Source organism: Pelodiscus sinensis, chromosome 9 (assembly GCF_049634645.1).
Source record: "Pelodiscus sinensis isolate JC-2024 chromosome 9, ASM4963464v1, whole genome shotgun sequence".
Classification (NCBI taxonomy): Eukaryota; Metazoa; Chordata; order Testudines; family Trionychidae; genus Pelodiscus; species Pelodiscus sinensis.
The window spans coordinates 4,542,262-4,560,240 of NC_134719.1; the positions used below are offsets into that span (position 1 = coordinate 4,542,262).

Here is a 17,979-nt window from a genome sequence, read left to right on the forward strand (position 1 = left end):
CTGGGCACATGGTGCATGCATGGTGCTGGAGCCGGCCCCGGGAGCACTGCGGATTGGCCGCCCGCACTCTGGGCGCGCGGTGTTGCAGGGGGCACCGGCCCCGGGTGCACGGCACTTGGGGGGGAGCTCCGGCCCTGGGTGCGTGGTGCTTGGAGGGGGTGCCGGCCCTGAGCGCACGATGCTTGGAGGGGGCGCCACCTCCGGGCGCGTGGCACTTGGGGGGGGCGCTGGCCCCAGGCACACAGCGCTTGGGGGAGGGCTCCGGCCCCGGGTGTGCGGCACTGGGGGGGGGGCTCTGGCCCCGGGCACGCGGCCCTTGGACGGGGCCCCACCCCCGGGCACACGGCTATGGGGGGCCCTGCCGCCAGCCGCGCAAGTGTCCCCGCCCTCTGGCACCCGGCGGGCGAATGGCCACGCCCCCAGGTGCCCGGCAACCTCCAGTGGTTGGGAACCACTAGCATAGCGGCATTGCGCAAGAGGGTTTTTCTTGCACAAGAAGGGGCCGTGTAGACAGCTCCTTCTGGCGCAAGAGCCTCTTCCACAAAAATGGTGGCTCATTAGATATGCAAATGAGGCTCAGCGATATTCCATGCTTGGCCTCATTTGCATATCTCTGGCACAAAATCGAGCCAGTGTAAACATAGTCTAGATGTTTAGCTGGGAAAGTTCTCCTGCTCCCACAGCCCTCAGCGCTGCCTGGAGCATGGCATGTGGGGCTCTGGTGGCATGGGGCCCCAGCTGCCACGACTGCCACAGTAGTGGTGTCCTGGAGTCCTTGGCCCTTTTGGATCACCAGGTCCCGGGGCCGCTGCACCTGTTGGCAGGCCTGCACCTGTGTGCTGTTCTCAGCTTTGCCATCAAGCTACTGTGCCCATGGGGCTTGTCAATTAACCACGTTATACCTCTATTTCCTCTCCCACCTCTCAGTCTTATTTATTTAGATGGGATGTTCTTCAGGGCCATGACTTTGTTTCCCTCCATGTTTGGGCAACGCCAACCACGGTGGGATCCTGAGTCCAGCTAGGCCCCTAGATGCTATCACAATACCAGCCTTGTGTCCCCAGACTGCTTCCCACCATATCCACGCATGCACAATGGCTGGATCCATTCATGCTGTCCACTCACTGGAAAAGCATTCAAGTTCAAGCAACAGGAGGCATCTGCCCAGTCCCAGATATTAAGGAGGAGGCCGTGATGCAATCCCATGGGATCATTGTGTGTCTTGACCAACCACATCCAGTGTGTAGCGAATTAAGGCAATGCCGGGTAGGGCAGGGCTGATCTTAACTCACGGCAGCTGGATTACACAGGCATTATTCAGACTCATTCTCTACTCTTGTTGGCCACACGGGAGCCTTTGTCCATTGGGTGACAACAGGAGAAGGTTAGCGGTGGCAAGAAAACTTTGCATGACTCCAGCTGACTCCGCGTTGACCAAGATTTTCAAATAGAGGCTGTTTTTGCTCGGCATCCATGTGAATCAGGCCTTTTATTCAGATGTGTTATTACAGACACCCACCGTTGGAAAACATTGCCTCTTTTATACAATTCTGAGATTTTTCTGGGGATTGAAGATAACCGATCTGTTACTTACTAGTATTTTAAAGATATTTTTCTCTCTGCGTGTGGATGGCATGCTTGCTTTTCTGCATTTGGGTGTGGCTGCATTTGCCAAAGCATGAGTATCTTTATTCATTTAGATGATGTATTTTTGGTTTGTTTAATGGCAAAGAGGAGACCCCGATCTGGTGTGTTTTAAAAAATGCACATGGTTTCCTATGAGCTGAGAATACCAAGTTCCCCTTAGTCACTTGTTTGTATCTCAGACTTTTCATATGAGAATGAAGAATTACAACCTGCTTTGATACAAGCCTTTTGTAAACAGCTGAGTTTTAAGAGTCCACCCAAGATTGAGTCATAATTTAATATGCAATGGAAGTAATCTCTATAAAGGAGGGACAAATCAAACATGGATGCCTAAAGCTAAGCCTGTAAATCCATATTTATGCTTCCAAATTGGTGGTCTGATTCCCCGCCCCCAATGTCCTAAGGATCCAATGGAAAACTCAGCTGGACTTGTGCTCCTAAAATCACATAGGCATCTTTAAAAGCCAACCAAAGCTCCCATTGAAATTAATGAAAAAAATGTTTGGTGTTCAACAATTTGGAACATCAGATCATTCTTTATTTAGGAATCCACTTTTAGACACCTATGTTTAAAAAGAGCTGGCCAAAACAACTAGGATCTAAAATACCTGAGCACAACAGTGACTGACTTTTCCAATTGTAGAATTCTCTGCTGGTTGCAACTTGATGGAAATATCTGGGGTGTGCACCTAGGCTGTGATTAAAATCATGTTTGGGATCCAGCATCATGAAAGGAGGCTGCAGCATGGGCCGCAGACTGGAAACAGGCCAAAATCCTAGTAAATAAGTGTCTGCAATCTGAGTAATATGTAGCTGACAAAGGGGTTCAGAGTCACGGAGGGATCAGATATTCTGAACCTTGGAAACTGAAAGAAGAGAACTAGCATCAAAGGAAATCACATAAGTGGAAAAAGAGACCCTTGGGATAGCGCAGGCAGCAACAGATCTGTCTTTTTTAGAGTTTCCAAATAAGTTCTAGGACAGCCAAAGCTTGATAGCAACAAGGCAGTGCAGCAGAATCCATCAAGGAGCCTTTGGGGACCTGGAGATGGGTTTCATCAGAATAAGTGAACATATATGGTACTCAACTGAGGAAGCATAAAAAAAAAAAAAACCAATAGATCATCGGCAAAGAGCCCAGGAGCAATTATGTCTGCTATGGAAAAGTGAAAGCTCTACAGTAACCTACACGTGTCTAGACAAATCAAGTATCAGGCTGACCACTAATCCTGCGCTTTCTTTACAGACAGCTTCCTACTCTGAATGTTACTCCTGTAAGGAGTACACAGGATCAGGCCCTTGGCTAAGAAAGACTTGTCTGGCCAACATCAATTCACTACAGACTTGTGCATGGACAATCTCAATGCAAGGAGCTAGAGGTAAGAAATCAAATCTTTCGTTCTAACAAGGTACTTCTGGAATTGTTCCTTATTCACTCTCGGTAACCTTTGGCAAATGGAAAAAGACCAAGATTCCAGACAGACTGACTTAAGGTTTTCAGAAGAAAAACATTCTCTCCCCACTGTCTCATCCTCAAAACGTGACTGGGACCCAACCCGTTTCCACTGAAACCAGTCAGCAGGAAGTTTATTTGTTAAATTCAAAATTTGGGCCCCTTCCTGTTGTCATAGGTTTCCTGAAGTAGCACTCGTTATTACGAATTATTAATTCATGTAAAGGCAAAAGTCTTGTAATTGGCCAGTCGGTCTCAAACTTTAAGGGATGTTTTTAAAATGCAAAGCTTGGGGGAGGGGGAAATCTTGTATACTCTGGTTAAGGAAAAATGCACCCCGAATAAACATTAGCCTAACCAATTTCCACTCAGTTGGGGGTAATAACATGTCAAAGGCGTATAGTGAAAATAGGGAGCAGGGTTAGCAAAATTGCTGTGCTAACATAATTTTGCAGTCTAACTTGTGTTTATACTATGCAAGAGTCACATCAGGGAACAGCAACATAGGAAACAGATCTGATTATGGCTTTATTTTGGGGCCACTTTTGATGGCATATCCCCTTAAAATATTGTGTAAATCCATATTTCAGAAAGGGGGTGAGATTCCTCACCGACAGATGATAGATTGTGGGGTGGGGAGAAGATTGAAGATGGAAACTGAACAGCAATCCTTCCTAGAGCGTGCTGTGATGTTGTTTTGTCTGCCTCCTCTTATAACTGGGAGTGTTTGGGGAAACTAAAAGAGAACACACCATAGGAACAGAGTGTCATTTTATCTGCGGCTAGACTCGTGTCTCAGCAATTTGACTGACCTATTGTCTATCTCATTTTGAAACCCAATATGCCAAGGAAACATTTAAAAGAAAAACTTACAAAAAAAAAATCTGTGATGCGACCATCTGTCATAATACCAGTCGCAGCTTTCTCTTGCTCACCCCTTTCAGAAGGGTTGCTGAATACTTCTTTCTTTGGTCCACCAGCTCACTTACTGCCAATCTGGTGGGAGAAAACTGAGCCACGAGGCTAAGAATATCAGATCAGTTTTACCAACAGAAGTGCTTTTAAAGGGGAAAGTGTTCTTCTAAAGTCTCTCTCCTCGGACCGTTGCCGATGTGAAACCGAGTTCTATTTTTCTTTAGGAATGCCAGTCCCCGCTGATCTAGGCCTGTTATATTTAGAACTCAAACCTGTTAACTCGCCATGTGCTTTACTTTAGGCCAGTATCCTAAATGCTAAAGAAGAGAGGAATGTGAGGGATGCATGCAGAGATTTGCCTCACGCCAGCTGATAGAATCTCTGCAGAGTAAACCAGATGCATTGAGCCTTCCTGCTTCCCTAGAAACAAATATCATCCTTATTCCAGAATTTCTTTGAAATCTTTCTAGTGGCATGGCCCCTACGGGGTTTGAAACGGGACAGGGTTTCTATCGAAGTAGAGACCTAAATTGAACGCAGGTGAGCGTGTGATTTCAGCGAAGTGTCTACCTACTAGCCTGGCCGAATCCTTGATTATCACTGGGTTCAGCTCTTTGTGGTTGATCTCCGAGCCTGTTTAACATTACATGCGGTTAGCATTTAGACCAAACACAATTCGATTTAGACAGGGGAGCAGCTGTCGTAGGGGAGGGCACGAAAACCAGCCCATTTATACCGCCTGGGCACTGTATTATTTGCCCAAGTGATGGGAAGTCTAGGAACATAAAACCACATCTGTTTCATTTCGACTCGTGTTTTCTTGGAGGACCTCAGCGTGCCAACTTCAGGAAAGGAAACTCTGAATCCGATCGAGCTGAATTGTGACGTGACTCAACCAGGCAGGCGTGGAGGCTTCTATCTATAGCAACGACCGGAAATTTTCAACTACAAAAACTCCTTTTGTCAGTCTCATCTCCGCTTCCTACCCGTGCGCTCTAGATTCGATTTCGAAATCTGGGAGTTGGGGAAGAGTTTCGCAGATGCCTTGACCTCTCCTTAATGATTTCAAAATTAAAAGGTTTTCCACACCCGTAAAGACACTAGGTCCCGGCAGTTACTTTGAGTCATGAAATACACAAAGCGGAAATTCAATAGCACGTTTTGTGTGTGTGGTCGGAATCGCTAGCAGCTGTTTCGGATTTTTTTGGGGGGGAGGAGGTAACACTTTTTCGTTTATAGAGGTTAGAATTATTATTTTTACATCATAAAAATAGGAAAAGTCGACCCTGCTCCTACATTTGTTCTTCCTCATCAGGTTTCTAAGGCGCTGTTTATTCGGTAGCTAATTTAAACAAAATGAATAGAAAAGATGCTAAGTATCCGGAGAATTTAAATATAGAGTGGGATTAAAGGAGTGTAAATGTAAGAGACTGCAGCTGTTGTCTTCCTCTTGAGTGGTTGTAATCATGATGTCTTTACAAAATTGGTCAATAACAAAACCATCCTCGATTCCAGCGCTAAAACAATGATTTACTTAGTTGTGTGGGGGCCAGGGTCTTGCCTCTTGATTTAAACTGGAGAAGTCCAGTGAAATGCCTGGCACGCAGTAATGAAATTTATTAAGGAGCCCTCTAATTGGAGCTCGCCTCTGCCCAAGTCGTTAGGAGCTGAATAATTGTGATTGGTATTTGGAGGGGGAGGGGGGATGCAGCTGCTTGGCCCAGTGCAGCGCTATTAGTCCTGGGGATTTGACCACCAAATGGCCACACCTGTTCTTCAGCAGCAGCGAGCTGCGATTCATCACTTGCAATTTCTCACACTGCTAAACGCGGGGCTCTGTTTGAAATCCCCATTGCGGACATTCCAGGGGTGGGGTAGGAGGAGGGCGCGCTCCCCCCCCCCCCCATCGAATGCTGCCTCTAGAACCTTTCCCACACCTGGGGGAAGCGGGCACTTCCCCCCCGGAGCCTGGGATAGATTTCTCTGATTAGGCAGGCGGGCCCAGATCTTGCAACCCTCCTCGCGGGTCAGCCTTTCTCCCTCGGGCGATTTCAGAGGCCATAGCAGGGCTGCACGATCGGGTCCTAATTTTGCGCGTCCCCATTCGTTCTGTGGGGAGGGCCAGGCGTGGAATCGGTGGTGGAGGAAAGGAAAGCGCCTGGCCAACCTGGCCTCTCTACAACTAATTGGATTTACAGGGACTGCATCCTCTCGCTCACGATCTCCCCTTCGCTTTCTCCGCAAGACACACAAATCGGGGAAGCTTGTGCGTTCACCAGACTCCCCTTGTGAGAGCGCCTCAAAGAGAGTGATACTAAAGAAAAGGGGCTTGCAGGAGCAGCGTGTGCAAAAGTGACACACACGGCGGATGGAAATAAAGTGTTCCCGTCTCACGAACTTGATCTGCTCCTCTTTCTCCTCCATCCTCCCTTGCTTAGTTTTCAGCAGTCAGGAAGATGTGATTTCTGGAGCTCTTTTCTGGCTCCAGTGTAGCTACCGAGAAGGGGGTGAGGGGTGTTACGGAAAAATCGCTCCGAATCCAGCATCAAGGTGCTAAACAGATTGTGCGTTGATTCGGTGCAAGACCCCATTGAAAAAGCGGCCTCTTCCTGCGCTGGTGCTGGCGGCGGTGCTCTGGGGTTCCTCGCAGGTGCGCCCGGAGGTTGCACCCTGGACTATCTGCATCTAATCCGCCGCTTTGGGTCTGCTCGCAGCTTCGTGAACACGGCGGTGCTTTGGCGCACGGCTCCACTGGGGCGCTGACTCCGGGTTGCAGTTCTTGGGGCACACTCGTTCCAGCGAGTTACCAAAGCCTGCGTCGCATACCTGTGAATACAGGGCGGAATTTCTGTCCACACTGCTGTGACACGTTCCTGGCTAAGCCCCCACACTCACAGGGGAGGGAAGAAGGATCGGGCCCGAAAGCTGGGCTCCCAGGTTTTCCGTGGGAAGGGCGAAGGGTGGGTAACCTCTTACCTCCTCAGGCCTCTCGCTGGGAGCTGCTTTGCCTGGAGGTTGCCTGAAGGTGTATTCCCCCCTCCTCCCAACACCTGCCCGTTGGCAGCTTCCTTGCGCTCAGGGCCCTCTGGGCAGGGCAAATAAGGTGGCTTTCTTGAAAGCTGCAGGGAGTCATAAAAAGCTGCATTGGCGAAGCCCTGCCGGGTGCCCGGAAGGTGCATTGGCCAAGGCGAGGAGCTTCCAAGGAAACTCTTCCCCTGGAACCGCAGCATCTGCCCAGGGGCCCCACGACCCTGCATCTCTCCAAGGTGCGTTTCTGGCGGAGCCCCTGATCATGGGCTTAAAGGACCCGGGCGAGGAAACAACCTCCTTGGGGAAAGCGCCCCCTTGATCCCTTCTGCTCCTTATACACGTGCCCACAGCTGCATCAGCCCGGCCCTTCGGCGCTAGCTCGCTAGTGGGGCGCGTTGGGAGCGGATCCGGTTCGCACTCCGCACTCCAAAGACCTTTCCACGCTTTGCTGTGGGCAGCATCCGCGTGTTTCCAGTTCCACCCTCTTAATCCACCCCCCCCCACTCTGCGCTCCAGCCGATTCAGTGCAGCCAGCCGTCTGCTCGCTGCAGGACCAGGGGGCAGGAACGCGGGGGATCGGACACGTTGCTGGGAGCGAGATTTCAGGTGCGGAGCAAAGCGGGCGCCGTCGGTTCGCACCGACGGGCTGCGAATCTGGAGCTGGCGCGCTGAGCCTGTCCGCTGCGGAGGACTCCGCCTAGATGAGGCAGAGAGCCGCCTGCACCAGACCGTGCGGGCGCCGAGAGGGAGGCTTTCAAGCCCTGGGGAGGTGGGTTTGCCTAGGCGAAGAGAGAGGGCGTCTCAGCCGTCCCAGAGAGAAGCGGCGGGCGCAGGGTGAGGGCAGAACGAGCGATGGATGCAGCTGCCCGGGGCAGAGGGGAGCTAACCCCGGCGGACAGCCCCGTCTCCCCTGGCTGCAGCCCGGGATCGGGCCCGAGAGACGGGAAGGCTGCCCCAGGGGTAAGTGGCAAAGGGGCGGCTGGCGGATGTCTGCGGTGGCTGCAGCACGTGATGCGCTGGCTGTCGTATAAAGGCCTCGGGAGCCGAGGCAGGAGACTCAGTGTGTGAGAAGTTCCGCTGGGTCTGGGCTGGGGGAGTCCGCCTGCCCTCTGCCCCCCCTCCTCTGCCCCACCCCCTCTTCTATCCCCTCCCCTCCCCCCGGCGCTGCCAAGGAGCCATCGCAGCCCCCGCCCCCTTCTCGCCCCCCTCCCCTCCAGCCGCCACCCAGAGCTGCCCGGCTCCTGCGCGGACTCGCTCCCAGGCCGGGAAGGAGCGGGGAGCGGCTGCCGGCCGTGCCCGGGCGGAGCGCAGCGGAGCGGAGCCGCAGCCGCCGGCTCGGGACCATTCCGGGGGCCGCCGCTAGGTGGGGGGAGCCCGGGCCCGGCTCCCCGAGCCGCTGGAGGATGACTCTGGGTCGGAGCCGGAGCAGCAGCTGCGGGATCATGTCCGACAACTCCCCAGAGGAGGAGCCGCTCTCCGAGGTGGAGGACGCGGACATCGACGTGGTGGGGCCCCTCCAGGACGGGGGCAAGTTCAGCGAGGAGGAGGACGAGGAGGAGGAGGAGGAGGAAGAGGAGGACGACGGCGACCCCCTGGGGCTGCCCCTGCCCAGCCAGGCGCGCCGGGGGAGCTCCCCCGAGAGGCGCTCTCCCTCCGGGGCGGCGGAGCCGGCGTGCGCCCGGGGCGCAGCGCCCGGGGAGAAGGCGGCGGCGGGCGGCGGGAAGAACCCGCTGGTGAAGCCGCCTTACTCCTACATCGCGCTCATCACCATGGCCATCCTGCAGAGCCCCAAGAAGCGGCTGACGCTGAGCGAGATCTGCGAGTTCATCAGCGGCCGCTTCCCCTACTACCGGGAGAAGTTCCCCGCCTGGCAGAACAGCATCCGCCACAACCTCTCGCTCAACGACTGCTTCGTCAAGATCCCCCGCGAGCCGGGCAACCCGGGCAAGGGCAACTACTGGACCCTGGACCCCGAGTCCGCCGACATGTTCGACAACGGCAGCTTCCTGCGCCGCCGCAAGCGCTTCAAGCGCCAGCCGCAGCCGCTGCACCCCCAGCACCCCGAGCTCCTGCTGCGAGCCGGGGGGGACCCCGGCCCCTTCCTGCCCGGCTTCCCGTACGGACCCTACGGCTACAACTACGGCCTGCAGATGCAGGGCTACCACCCCCCGCATCCCCATCCCGCGGCCGGAGGCGCGGGCGGCACCTTCCCCTTCCAGCCCCCGCACTGCCCGGCCCTGTCCGCGCCTCCGCCCCCGGCCGCCTCGGTCTTCTCCAGCGGCCCCGGCCTGCCCTCCTTCCTGGGCGGCGAGCTGAGCTGCAGGAAACCGTTCTACCACCCCCAGCTGAGCCCCACCGCCCTGCCCGCCGCCCTGCTGCAGACCCTCAAGACAGACACGAGCAGCGGCGGCAGCAGCCGGAGGCCTTCGTTTTCCATAGACAACATAATCGGGGGCGCTGCCCCGCCGCCCCTCACCGGCTCCCCCACCTCACCCTACGCCTCCGGCCAAGTTGGGAGCCAGGCTCAGGTCCTGGCCATGCTGACTCCTGCTTTGGCACCGGGACAGAACCACTTAAACTTGGCCCACGACTCTCTCCTGCAGCCGGGACAGAACTTTCCCAGTAAAATCACAAATCTGAGTAGCTGCCCTTTTTAAAAGAAACCCACCAACCAAAAAAGCCCCCCCTTCAAAAATATACCTCCCCCCCCATTCTCCTCCTGTTGTGTTTTAAGGTAGGAATTCTCGCTCTTTCTCTTTTTGTTGTCTCTTTTTCGCATCCAGATCTGTCAATCTCTTCCCTTCTTCGAAAAAGTATTCTAACCCGCCCCACAAAAAATCCAAAAGTATATTTATAACGTGTCCGGAATGTCCGATGGGAAACTCAGCTGGTTAAAATGTAACGTTTCCTGGGTGTTAATTTTTGAAAATGGTCTTGGAAACATTTTTTTTTCTTTGCGAGTTGCAAATACCCTGAAGAAAGTTGGGTGGTTGTTTTTATTTTTATTTTTTTTTAAACTTACAAGGAAAGTTTTCAAACGTCTGGGCATTTTTTTTAAAGCGTTTGCGCGTTCCTTCTAGAAGCTCTGGTTTTAAGGGTTTCCTCCAAGGTATATTTTTGTTCAGTTCTCGAGGAAAATGTTTAATGATCCCATCATATATAGATAGATAGATATATAATCTTGGTGTGGTTGGCTTTACTTATAAAGCACCATCCACTATAAAAACAATCAGTGAAACTCGGGATGTTTTTAATGAGACCTATTCAAATGTCAGGAAGTTTTATCATTTTGATTCTTTTGATCCCAGTTTCCCCACCCCTTAAATGTGTGGGTGTTTTTTTTTAATGTATCTGTAATTATTTGTATATAGACACTGTGCCGATTCACTTACCTCTCCTCACTCGTTGTGCGTCCCTCCTATCTATTTTATTGAGAGAATCTGTGAATCCTTTGTGGAGAAAGCAATTTTGTCCACCATGGTGTAAATTAATAAATGTGTGTGAACTGTTTAAAAGAAAACCCCCAAACCGATCGTTCGTTCTTATGTATTTTCTTGGTGGAAGACCTGATCACTCTAACTCCGGGCCTGAAAGCTGAAGGCTATTAACCACCCAATTCATTTAAAAACCGAGTCTAACTTTTTAAAATGAACCCAGTTAGATCTCCGGAGAGTGGGGCTTTTTATGACTTGAGAACGAAAGCTCCGGCTAAACCGAAGCACCAGCTCGTTAGGTTTTAACTGGCCTAAATCGGAACCGATCTCCTCGCTAGACATGGATTAACACGGAATAGAAGGGCAGGCGATTAACAATAGTTTTATTTCTTTTGATTTCCCAAACTGCTTAGCTCCTCTCCCTTCCTAGGTCAAAATTCAATTGGGTGTTTGCTCGTTGTGTAAATACTCTTCCCTTTTAAAAGTAGGCTAGCTCCAGGTTTATAAAATCTCCTTTCGATGATTAGACTTTTAGTTGTGGTTCTACAAGAGGCAACCCATTAAACTCCTGTTTGGAGGGTGGGGGGATTCTTGTTGTTGCCAAGCTGTTCCTAAGGGAAGAGGGGAGAGAATACGTGGGTCCCCCCCCCCTTTTTATTTTGTTTGGAAACGTTGACACATGGGAAAATAAATGGAAGGGTTTTTGTTTTTCCTGGGGCCTGGAGCGAATGACCAAATGAAACTTGAGCTCTGCTTAAATTCTGCAACAACTTACAAAAGTAAACAAACATCTCTAAACGCGCCCCGTCACCTTCCCCCCCCCCCTTTTTTTTTGTATTGTCACCAAGAAAACTTGAAAGCAATCGGGGTTACTTTACCCAGCATCCTGCTGTCTTGTGGAGCTGGGGCGCAAATAGCCTGGAGTGATGTTAAACCAGACTGAAGCGGGCGGAGGGGGGGGGGGGGGGAAGCGGTGTTAAAATTATTGATTCATCCAAAGTCCCCCCCCCCAAAAAATATTCATTTACTAGCTTCGCATTGTGCTAATGGACTCGATCCCCATAGAGATCGATATATGACAAGGGAGGGGGGATTCCGGATGAGGCTCTGTTTGTGTGTGTGTGTGGGCGGGGGGGGGGGGGGGCTTTTGAAAAGCGATCTTCTGCCAGACACTTGGTTGTCTCCTTTCATGTCCAGCTCCCACAAAAGGGGCGACAAGGCTCGACATGGGGGTGGGGGAAAGGAGGCCAATGAATCTATTTTCCAGATTGCCAGGCACATGGTGGCAAAACTGAAGGGCTTCGCCTTTGTAGCTCTTTTCTTCCTCCGGCCTCCCTTTTTCTTTGCGGGCGAGTCGTGAAAGGGCGATGTTGGGGGTGTTTCTGACAAGCTCATTAGTAGAGGGGTGGTCAGCCCCCCCCTCTCCCTCGCCGCCCTTTCCCTCTCCCCGGAGCCTTTGATGAAGTTAGAATAAAATACTGAAGCGACTGAACTGTGTTCGGATCCGCTGTAAGGAAGGAGGTGGTTGTTTTTTAAATCATGTGGCAGCCACAGGGAGAAAAGAGAGAATTGGTTTAGAAGTGGGTTTGATTTAAAAGTAGTGAGCGATTAAAAAAAAAACACTTGAGGAGAAGGAAGGAGAAAATTGTGGAAAGGAACTAAAGCGAACCTAGCACGTAGTGGTGGGTAGAAAATAGCTCGAAATCCGGTCCATAGGGCATGTGGCGTTTAGGAGCGGATGGTTTGCAAAGTTAAAACACGGGGCACTGAATAGAAGACAGATTTTGCTGCTCTCCACCAGGGATCGGGGATTTCCCCTGTCATGGCAAATCTCTCCCCCGACGGCAGGTAGAGAGGGTTTTGTTGCATCTTGCTGAACAGTCACTATCCAACCCCAACTTCGAGGTTTCGAGGTTCCCCTCTTGGCTCGTTGAATATAACAATGCTGGGCTCAAATATACCAGACCCCCCGCGCCCTACTTATGTTAGCTTGAAACAATCTTTGGTGGTTGGCATTTTGTTTTCGTTCGCCCATTCGTTCCCCCACCCCCTCCTTCAGATCAAGTGCGAATATATTTTGTTACAGCTGTGGTCTTGAATGAAACTTACCAGGACAAGGTAACCAATGTCTTCTTTGTTTTATTTATTTATTTAATTTTTAATACGAGCCAAAATCCAACCTTCCTCATTTACTTGTCTCTGACATTGCAGCCTGCTACTGGGGAGGAAAGTTGATTTTGCTCTACAGTGCTCTAGAGGCCTAACTATGAGCTGAGTATGTAGACGCGAATATTTTATGATGTGTATGTCGGTTAATCCATCATGAATGCTGTAGGATTCCTTCATGTTGATATGTATGTGCGGGGGGTCCGACTCCTTTGCACCCCCGATTTTGTCTGGTGTAAGAGCCTTCGGTTTTGCCACGAATGAAGTCTAGGTTGTTTGCAGGAGAGCAATTAATAAGTCTTTCGCAGGGGGAGGGGGTGTCATACTTTTTCTGCGCTACCCCTAACTCCCCCCTCCCTGGAAAGCGATGATATATTTTCAAGGGGAGGGGGACTGACAGCGAGGGAGGAATCTAAATTAATCTTCGACCGGCTCAAGCGCTTCCCACCGCCAAATCTTGCCAAGGCGATGGGGTTAACAGCGAAACACGGAATAATGTTAACTGTGTGTGTGGGGGGGGGGAGGCTTTATAGGCACCGCGGATAATGGCCTGTAATTACGAGGCTGGGTGACTCTGTAGGTTTGAGCTTCACGGGGCATTATTTTTAAGCGTTCGTGGAGGATCGTTTTTCACGCCTCGCTGGCTAAAGGAAGGGGGTTGTTTGTCTGTTTGTTTGTTTATTGGGAAGGGGAGCGGAGCATTGGGAATAACCGGCCACCGAGCCATGTTGAACCCTGGAGTCTGTCTCAGGTCTCTCTTGCCAAAATTCTGCTCTGAATTTGTTCGGTTGTTTGCAAGCTGCAGTGGATTCTTTTAAAGAAAAAGAAAATCCTTATTCAACCTGGGAAAAATTGAAGTCTGAATCACACGCAGGGCCCGATCCGCTGGTCCTTCCTTGCTAGGGGAGTTCTTTGGTTTGAGTGTGTTTAGTGTTTGTGCCTGAATAACCGCAGAACCGATCCAAAATCTACCTTTTCTCGGTTCCTGGGGGCTCCCTTTTTTTTGCAAAGGTTTCCTTGGTAGATTGTGAATGGGGTGGGGTTTTGTTCGGGAGGGGGGCTTTCCGGGGTGTCAGTGGAAGAGACAGGAACAGAAAAAGCAGCTGTTCGGAAGATGCTAACTCATCTGGCCGCTTCTAGTCGACGCGAGTTTGATTCAAGCTTCGCTTTCAAGGGCCCGAAGCATGTGACCAGTGTAGTTTTGAGACCGCTTCGCCCTTTTAGTCGTAACCTTTCCCCCTTCACATGACGAGGCAGAACAAACCTTCGGAGCAATATTCTTCTTTGCAAAAGGGCGGGACCTTCCGAGGTGACTTAGTGTGACTGAGCCAAGCAAAGTTGTCACACGTTTCCAAACATAGCTCGTGTGGAGGGAACCCCCCTTTTCATTGCTAGATTCCCCTCCCCCTCTTCCCAGTCATTGGCCTAAATCAAGTGATCTAGATTCTTGGGACAGAGGGGACCGCGCGTGTCAGTTTCGATCTCGCTCTTGAATCCCCACCGCGCATTCCCCTCGGAAACCTTGGCCACTGGGAACCACATTCAAAACTCTCCTAGCATCTTGCATGCATTTGGCAAGCTCTCGCCTGCATTATTGGGCTCAGAGGCCGGCAGGAGAGTTTCAGCTGATTTGGGGAATTAGGGGAGGTCAGAAGCCCTGTTCTTTTCTCCAGTAATGTTCTGTCTTTATGTTTAACCGGAGTGCTGAAAAATTATCTGGCTGGTGGAAAACACCCTGCCCCTCTTCCCAAATAAACCTGCTTTCCAGTGACTATCCCTTCCCCGCGTGGCCCTGGCCTCTTTACTTTGCTGTGACCGAGAAGAAACCCCCGAGAAGAAACCCCCATTTTCAGGCTAGTTTGCATCTGAATTCCAGTAGCCAGTTTTTTCTTGTTCCTTTCTCTGACTTGTGAATGAAGACAAATCTTTGCACGAGAGTGGACTTTTCTCCCCCCCTCTCCCCCCAGTACTCAACGTTCCTCGCCCCCTTCGGTATAAAGTTACACAAATTAAATTATTTTCGGAGTTATTTCGAAATAAGTTATTTCGGAACAATTTCCAAGTGTAGACACCATTTGAATCAGCTACTTTATACTCCCCCGTTCCCTTCTCCCTTTTAGAAACAAAAATATTACTTCTTGAATTTCCCTATGTTTTAAAATCTTCAAAGCCCTTTTTCTTTGGGCACACAAGCGGCAAGTTCGGGGTGGAAAATGTCATACAACGGTGTTCAGATATTTCACGCCAATCTATGAGTAGCTGGGGCTTCCACATGGGGGCTTTCTGCCGCACGGCCCGGCGTGGTGACATTAGACAGACTCCATTTGCCTTGGGATAAAGCGAGGGGCTTATTAACCATGTTAATTTGTGTCTCTTCTTGTTAGTTTTCTGAAGGATTTTTGTTTTTGCATGGGCGACCACCCATGGACTGTAGCCCTAGGAAAATGCAGACACGCAAAACTCATAGTAAACGTGGTTATTTGTTTGAAGTTTGAGGGCAGTAGAGCCCCCCCCCCATCCGAAAAAAAATCTATTTTTAACCCCTCTTTTATTTAGGGATCAAATCTGGCATATTTAAACTCAGGCCCAAAGGGTCGTCTTACTGGCCGCTTAATGAAGTTTAAAACTTTCTCCGTCTTAAGAGGCTTTGAAAAGCCCATTTGTGAGGGGCTGTTGGTAGCTACGAGAGAAGAAATAGGCTTTGTCAGTTTGACTCGGCTTGCAAGGCGGCGTGGAGGGTAACCCCTTGGAATTGTTGAAATGAAATACAGATTTATGGTGGAGATCCTCAGAGGAACTTTTTCAGGGTGGCATTTCGGAGCTCAGAGAGTAACCCCCGCCCTCTCTGGACGACTCGCGTGTGAATATTTAGAAATGTGTTGCTTCATACGCTCGAATAGATGGTGACACGAGAGTCGTTGTATCTGGTCTCAATTCCACGCTTAAATATCTGGCTTTTGTGGACCTTTAAAGCACCGATCAGCCAAGCTGCAAACTTTGCTCCCTCTTTCAGTTTAGCCTTCACGCTTCCGGGTCTAATGAAGGGGAGGGAAGAAAAAAAGCCTGCACTTCACAAACACCTATGCTCCATGTCTACAAATACACTTTATACTTTGTCACAGCACAATTGCAAACAGTCTTCCCTGTTGGAAGGCAGAAGCAAAAGTTGCAACGAACCGCATTTGGATTGTTTTTAGGCAAGACGATGCATGGGTTTGCACTTTTTAAAAGATCACCCTTTCAGGATATAATTAATTGTGAGGATTTTTTTTTTTAAAAAAATCCATCTTCGTCTCACTCTTCTTGAAGCATTCCCTGACTTTTGCCCTCGGGGCTAATTAACTGTAGTAAAAAGGGAGATTTGTAAACAAATAGCTGGCGTGTATATAATTCCTTCCGGTCCAAAAGGGCTGTGATTTAAAAAAAAAAAATAATAAAGATACATTTGTGTTGCATAAGGTTGGGATCGAACACGGGAACTCAGCGTGGATTTGGCTAGTTAAAGGACTTGTTAGTTGAAGGAAAGAACCAAAGGAGATTTGAAATAAGCTTTCTCTCCGTTTTCCCTGCGTTTTATGCTGAGTCCTCGCACTCCCTTTTTTGCTAGTTTCGCCCTTCTCCAGCCTTGAAACGGATTCCTTCAAATGCCGCGGCCAGATTTTCTGGCTGTGTTGCTGGTGTGTCGGATGGGTATGGTTATTTTTCGTGCTCGGTCCACACCGGATGGGAAATCGATACTGTCTTTAGTGAGCGGCCCTGAGTTAGGTTTGGAGAGCCCCTTGTCCAAGAGGTATCTTGTGCCATGCTGTAGAATTCCAGTTCTAAAATGCGGGGCTAGCTTTGACTTGCTGCACGCCGCTGGAAGAATTACAAGAGTTCAAGCTCTTTGCCTTGCGGTGAATGGAACCTGGACGGAGGGGGCTTGCATGGCGTTTGCGATCGGGCTCCCCCCTCAATATTTTAACTGGGCAAGTTAAACGGCAAGCCGCGGGTGTCTGCGCCCGGATAAACCAATGCCCCTCTTTTTGTTTGTATTTTCGCTGAAGGAATTAAGCGGCTCGCGTCGCTGCTTCGCCCAGAAAGATGCCCAGGCGAGACAGAGACCTGAGTCTCCCTTGTACAGGTGGCAATCGAAAGACTTTTAAAGGGGCGTGACTCGCGTGCAGCTGGGAGGCTGGAGAGACAATCAAGGTAGTCACGATTTTTGTTTTAAATTGTAAACTCAGAATCGGATTGCTTCGAATTTACCGGAGCTCAGGAGTGAAACAGGGTTACCCACTGAGATACTGTCATAGGAGCTGTGCTTTATACTGTCACCTCGGCATTAATTAAACCCTTAACTGCGCGACACTCCAGGCTGAACACACCTTATGCCCCTAATGGAAACTCCCCCCTCCCTCCCTTTTCCATTTAACTCTGCCTAGCATTTCTTGCGCATGGTGCTATCTTTTTAATAAAAATAAAATTAACCTTTGAGTCTATGTAGTTCATAGCAACAGGTGTCAGGATGGCACGTAACAAGCCCTGCAGCCTTTGATCTCGGGTTTCCATCTCCATCTTAATTCAAATGCTAATTCTAATGGCTCTTGATACTCCTTTGATGATACCCAGGGATAAAATGTTGACAAACTAAATCAGTCTATTGGCTAGCTGATTCTTGTAAAGGGCACCTCGCTGAAATAGATGTATGTCCCAGTCTAAGGCGCCTGGTTAATATTTAATACCGTTTAATTCCAAAATTGGGCTCCGAAAAGCATATCTTATTTTCCTCCATCAAACCCCAGGATCTTTTGCCTTCTTTTAGAAATGTCTCGTGTTTATTTTGGCAAGGCATGCTATATCATTTGTGTGCCTCGAGATGTGTGTGTGTATATATATATATATATATATATATATATATATATATATATATATATATATATTTGAATCGCACGTTATTAATATTCGTTTCCAACCAAAGTTCATATTCTCCAGCTGCCAAAGATAGCCTTGTAAAATATAATGAAAATCTGCCAGGGAGATCATACATTGGGGGGAGGGGGAGAAGGAATGGATTTATTCTTTCTGTGTTTAATCCTGCAGAAAAGAACGTGTCTCTAATCAATGTTTCAGGTTCTTGTTAATTACACAGCCCTCTCCCAATATCTCCTGTTTAATTAGGGTCAGATTCACAAATCAGAGTGTACAACATAATTATACCAACTACTTAATTTGATCAAAAAAGAAATTTTATCCACACGTACACAGACATACTATTAAAGTTACAACATTGGACGATGCTTTGCTGCTGAGGAGTTACACTGTGAAACTGACAGGTCTGGTTCCTGCAGTCCT

The 17,979-nt window shown here is 49.8% G+C and overlaps 1 protein-coding gene across 1 annotated transcript; it reads left to right on the forward strand.

Moving 5' to 3' along the window:
* The first annotated feature begins 7,588 nt into the window (after positions 1 to 7,588).
* On the forward strand, positions 7,589 to 10,573 carry FOXD2 (forkhead box D2). Its single transcript, XM_075935941.1, has one exon. The coding sequence runs from the start codon at positions 8,449 to 8,451 to the stop codon at positions 9,700 to 9,702; it is 1,254 nt and encodes a 417-aa protein (XP_075792056.1). The 5' UTR covers positions 7,589 to 8,448; the 3' UTR covers positions 9,703 to 10,573.
* The last annotated feature ends 7,406 nt before the right edge of the window (positions 10,574 to 17,979 follow it).

Bases quoted from the DNA above. Each gene is read 5' to 3' on its own strand.
- FOXD2 (XM_075935941.1), top strand. From the start codon at position 8,449: ATGACTCTGGGTCGGAGCCGGAGCAGCAGCTGCGGGATCATGTCCGAC.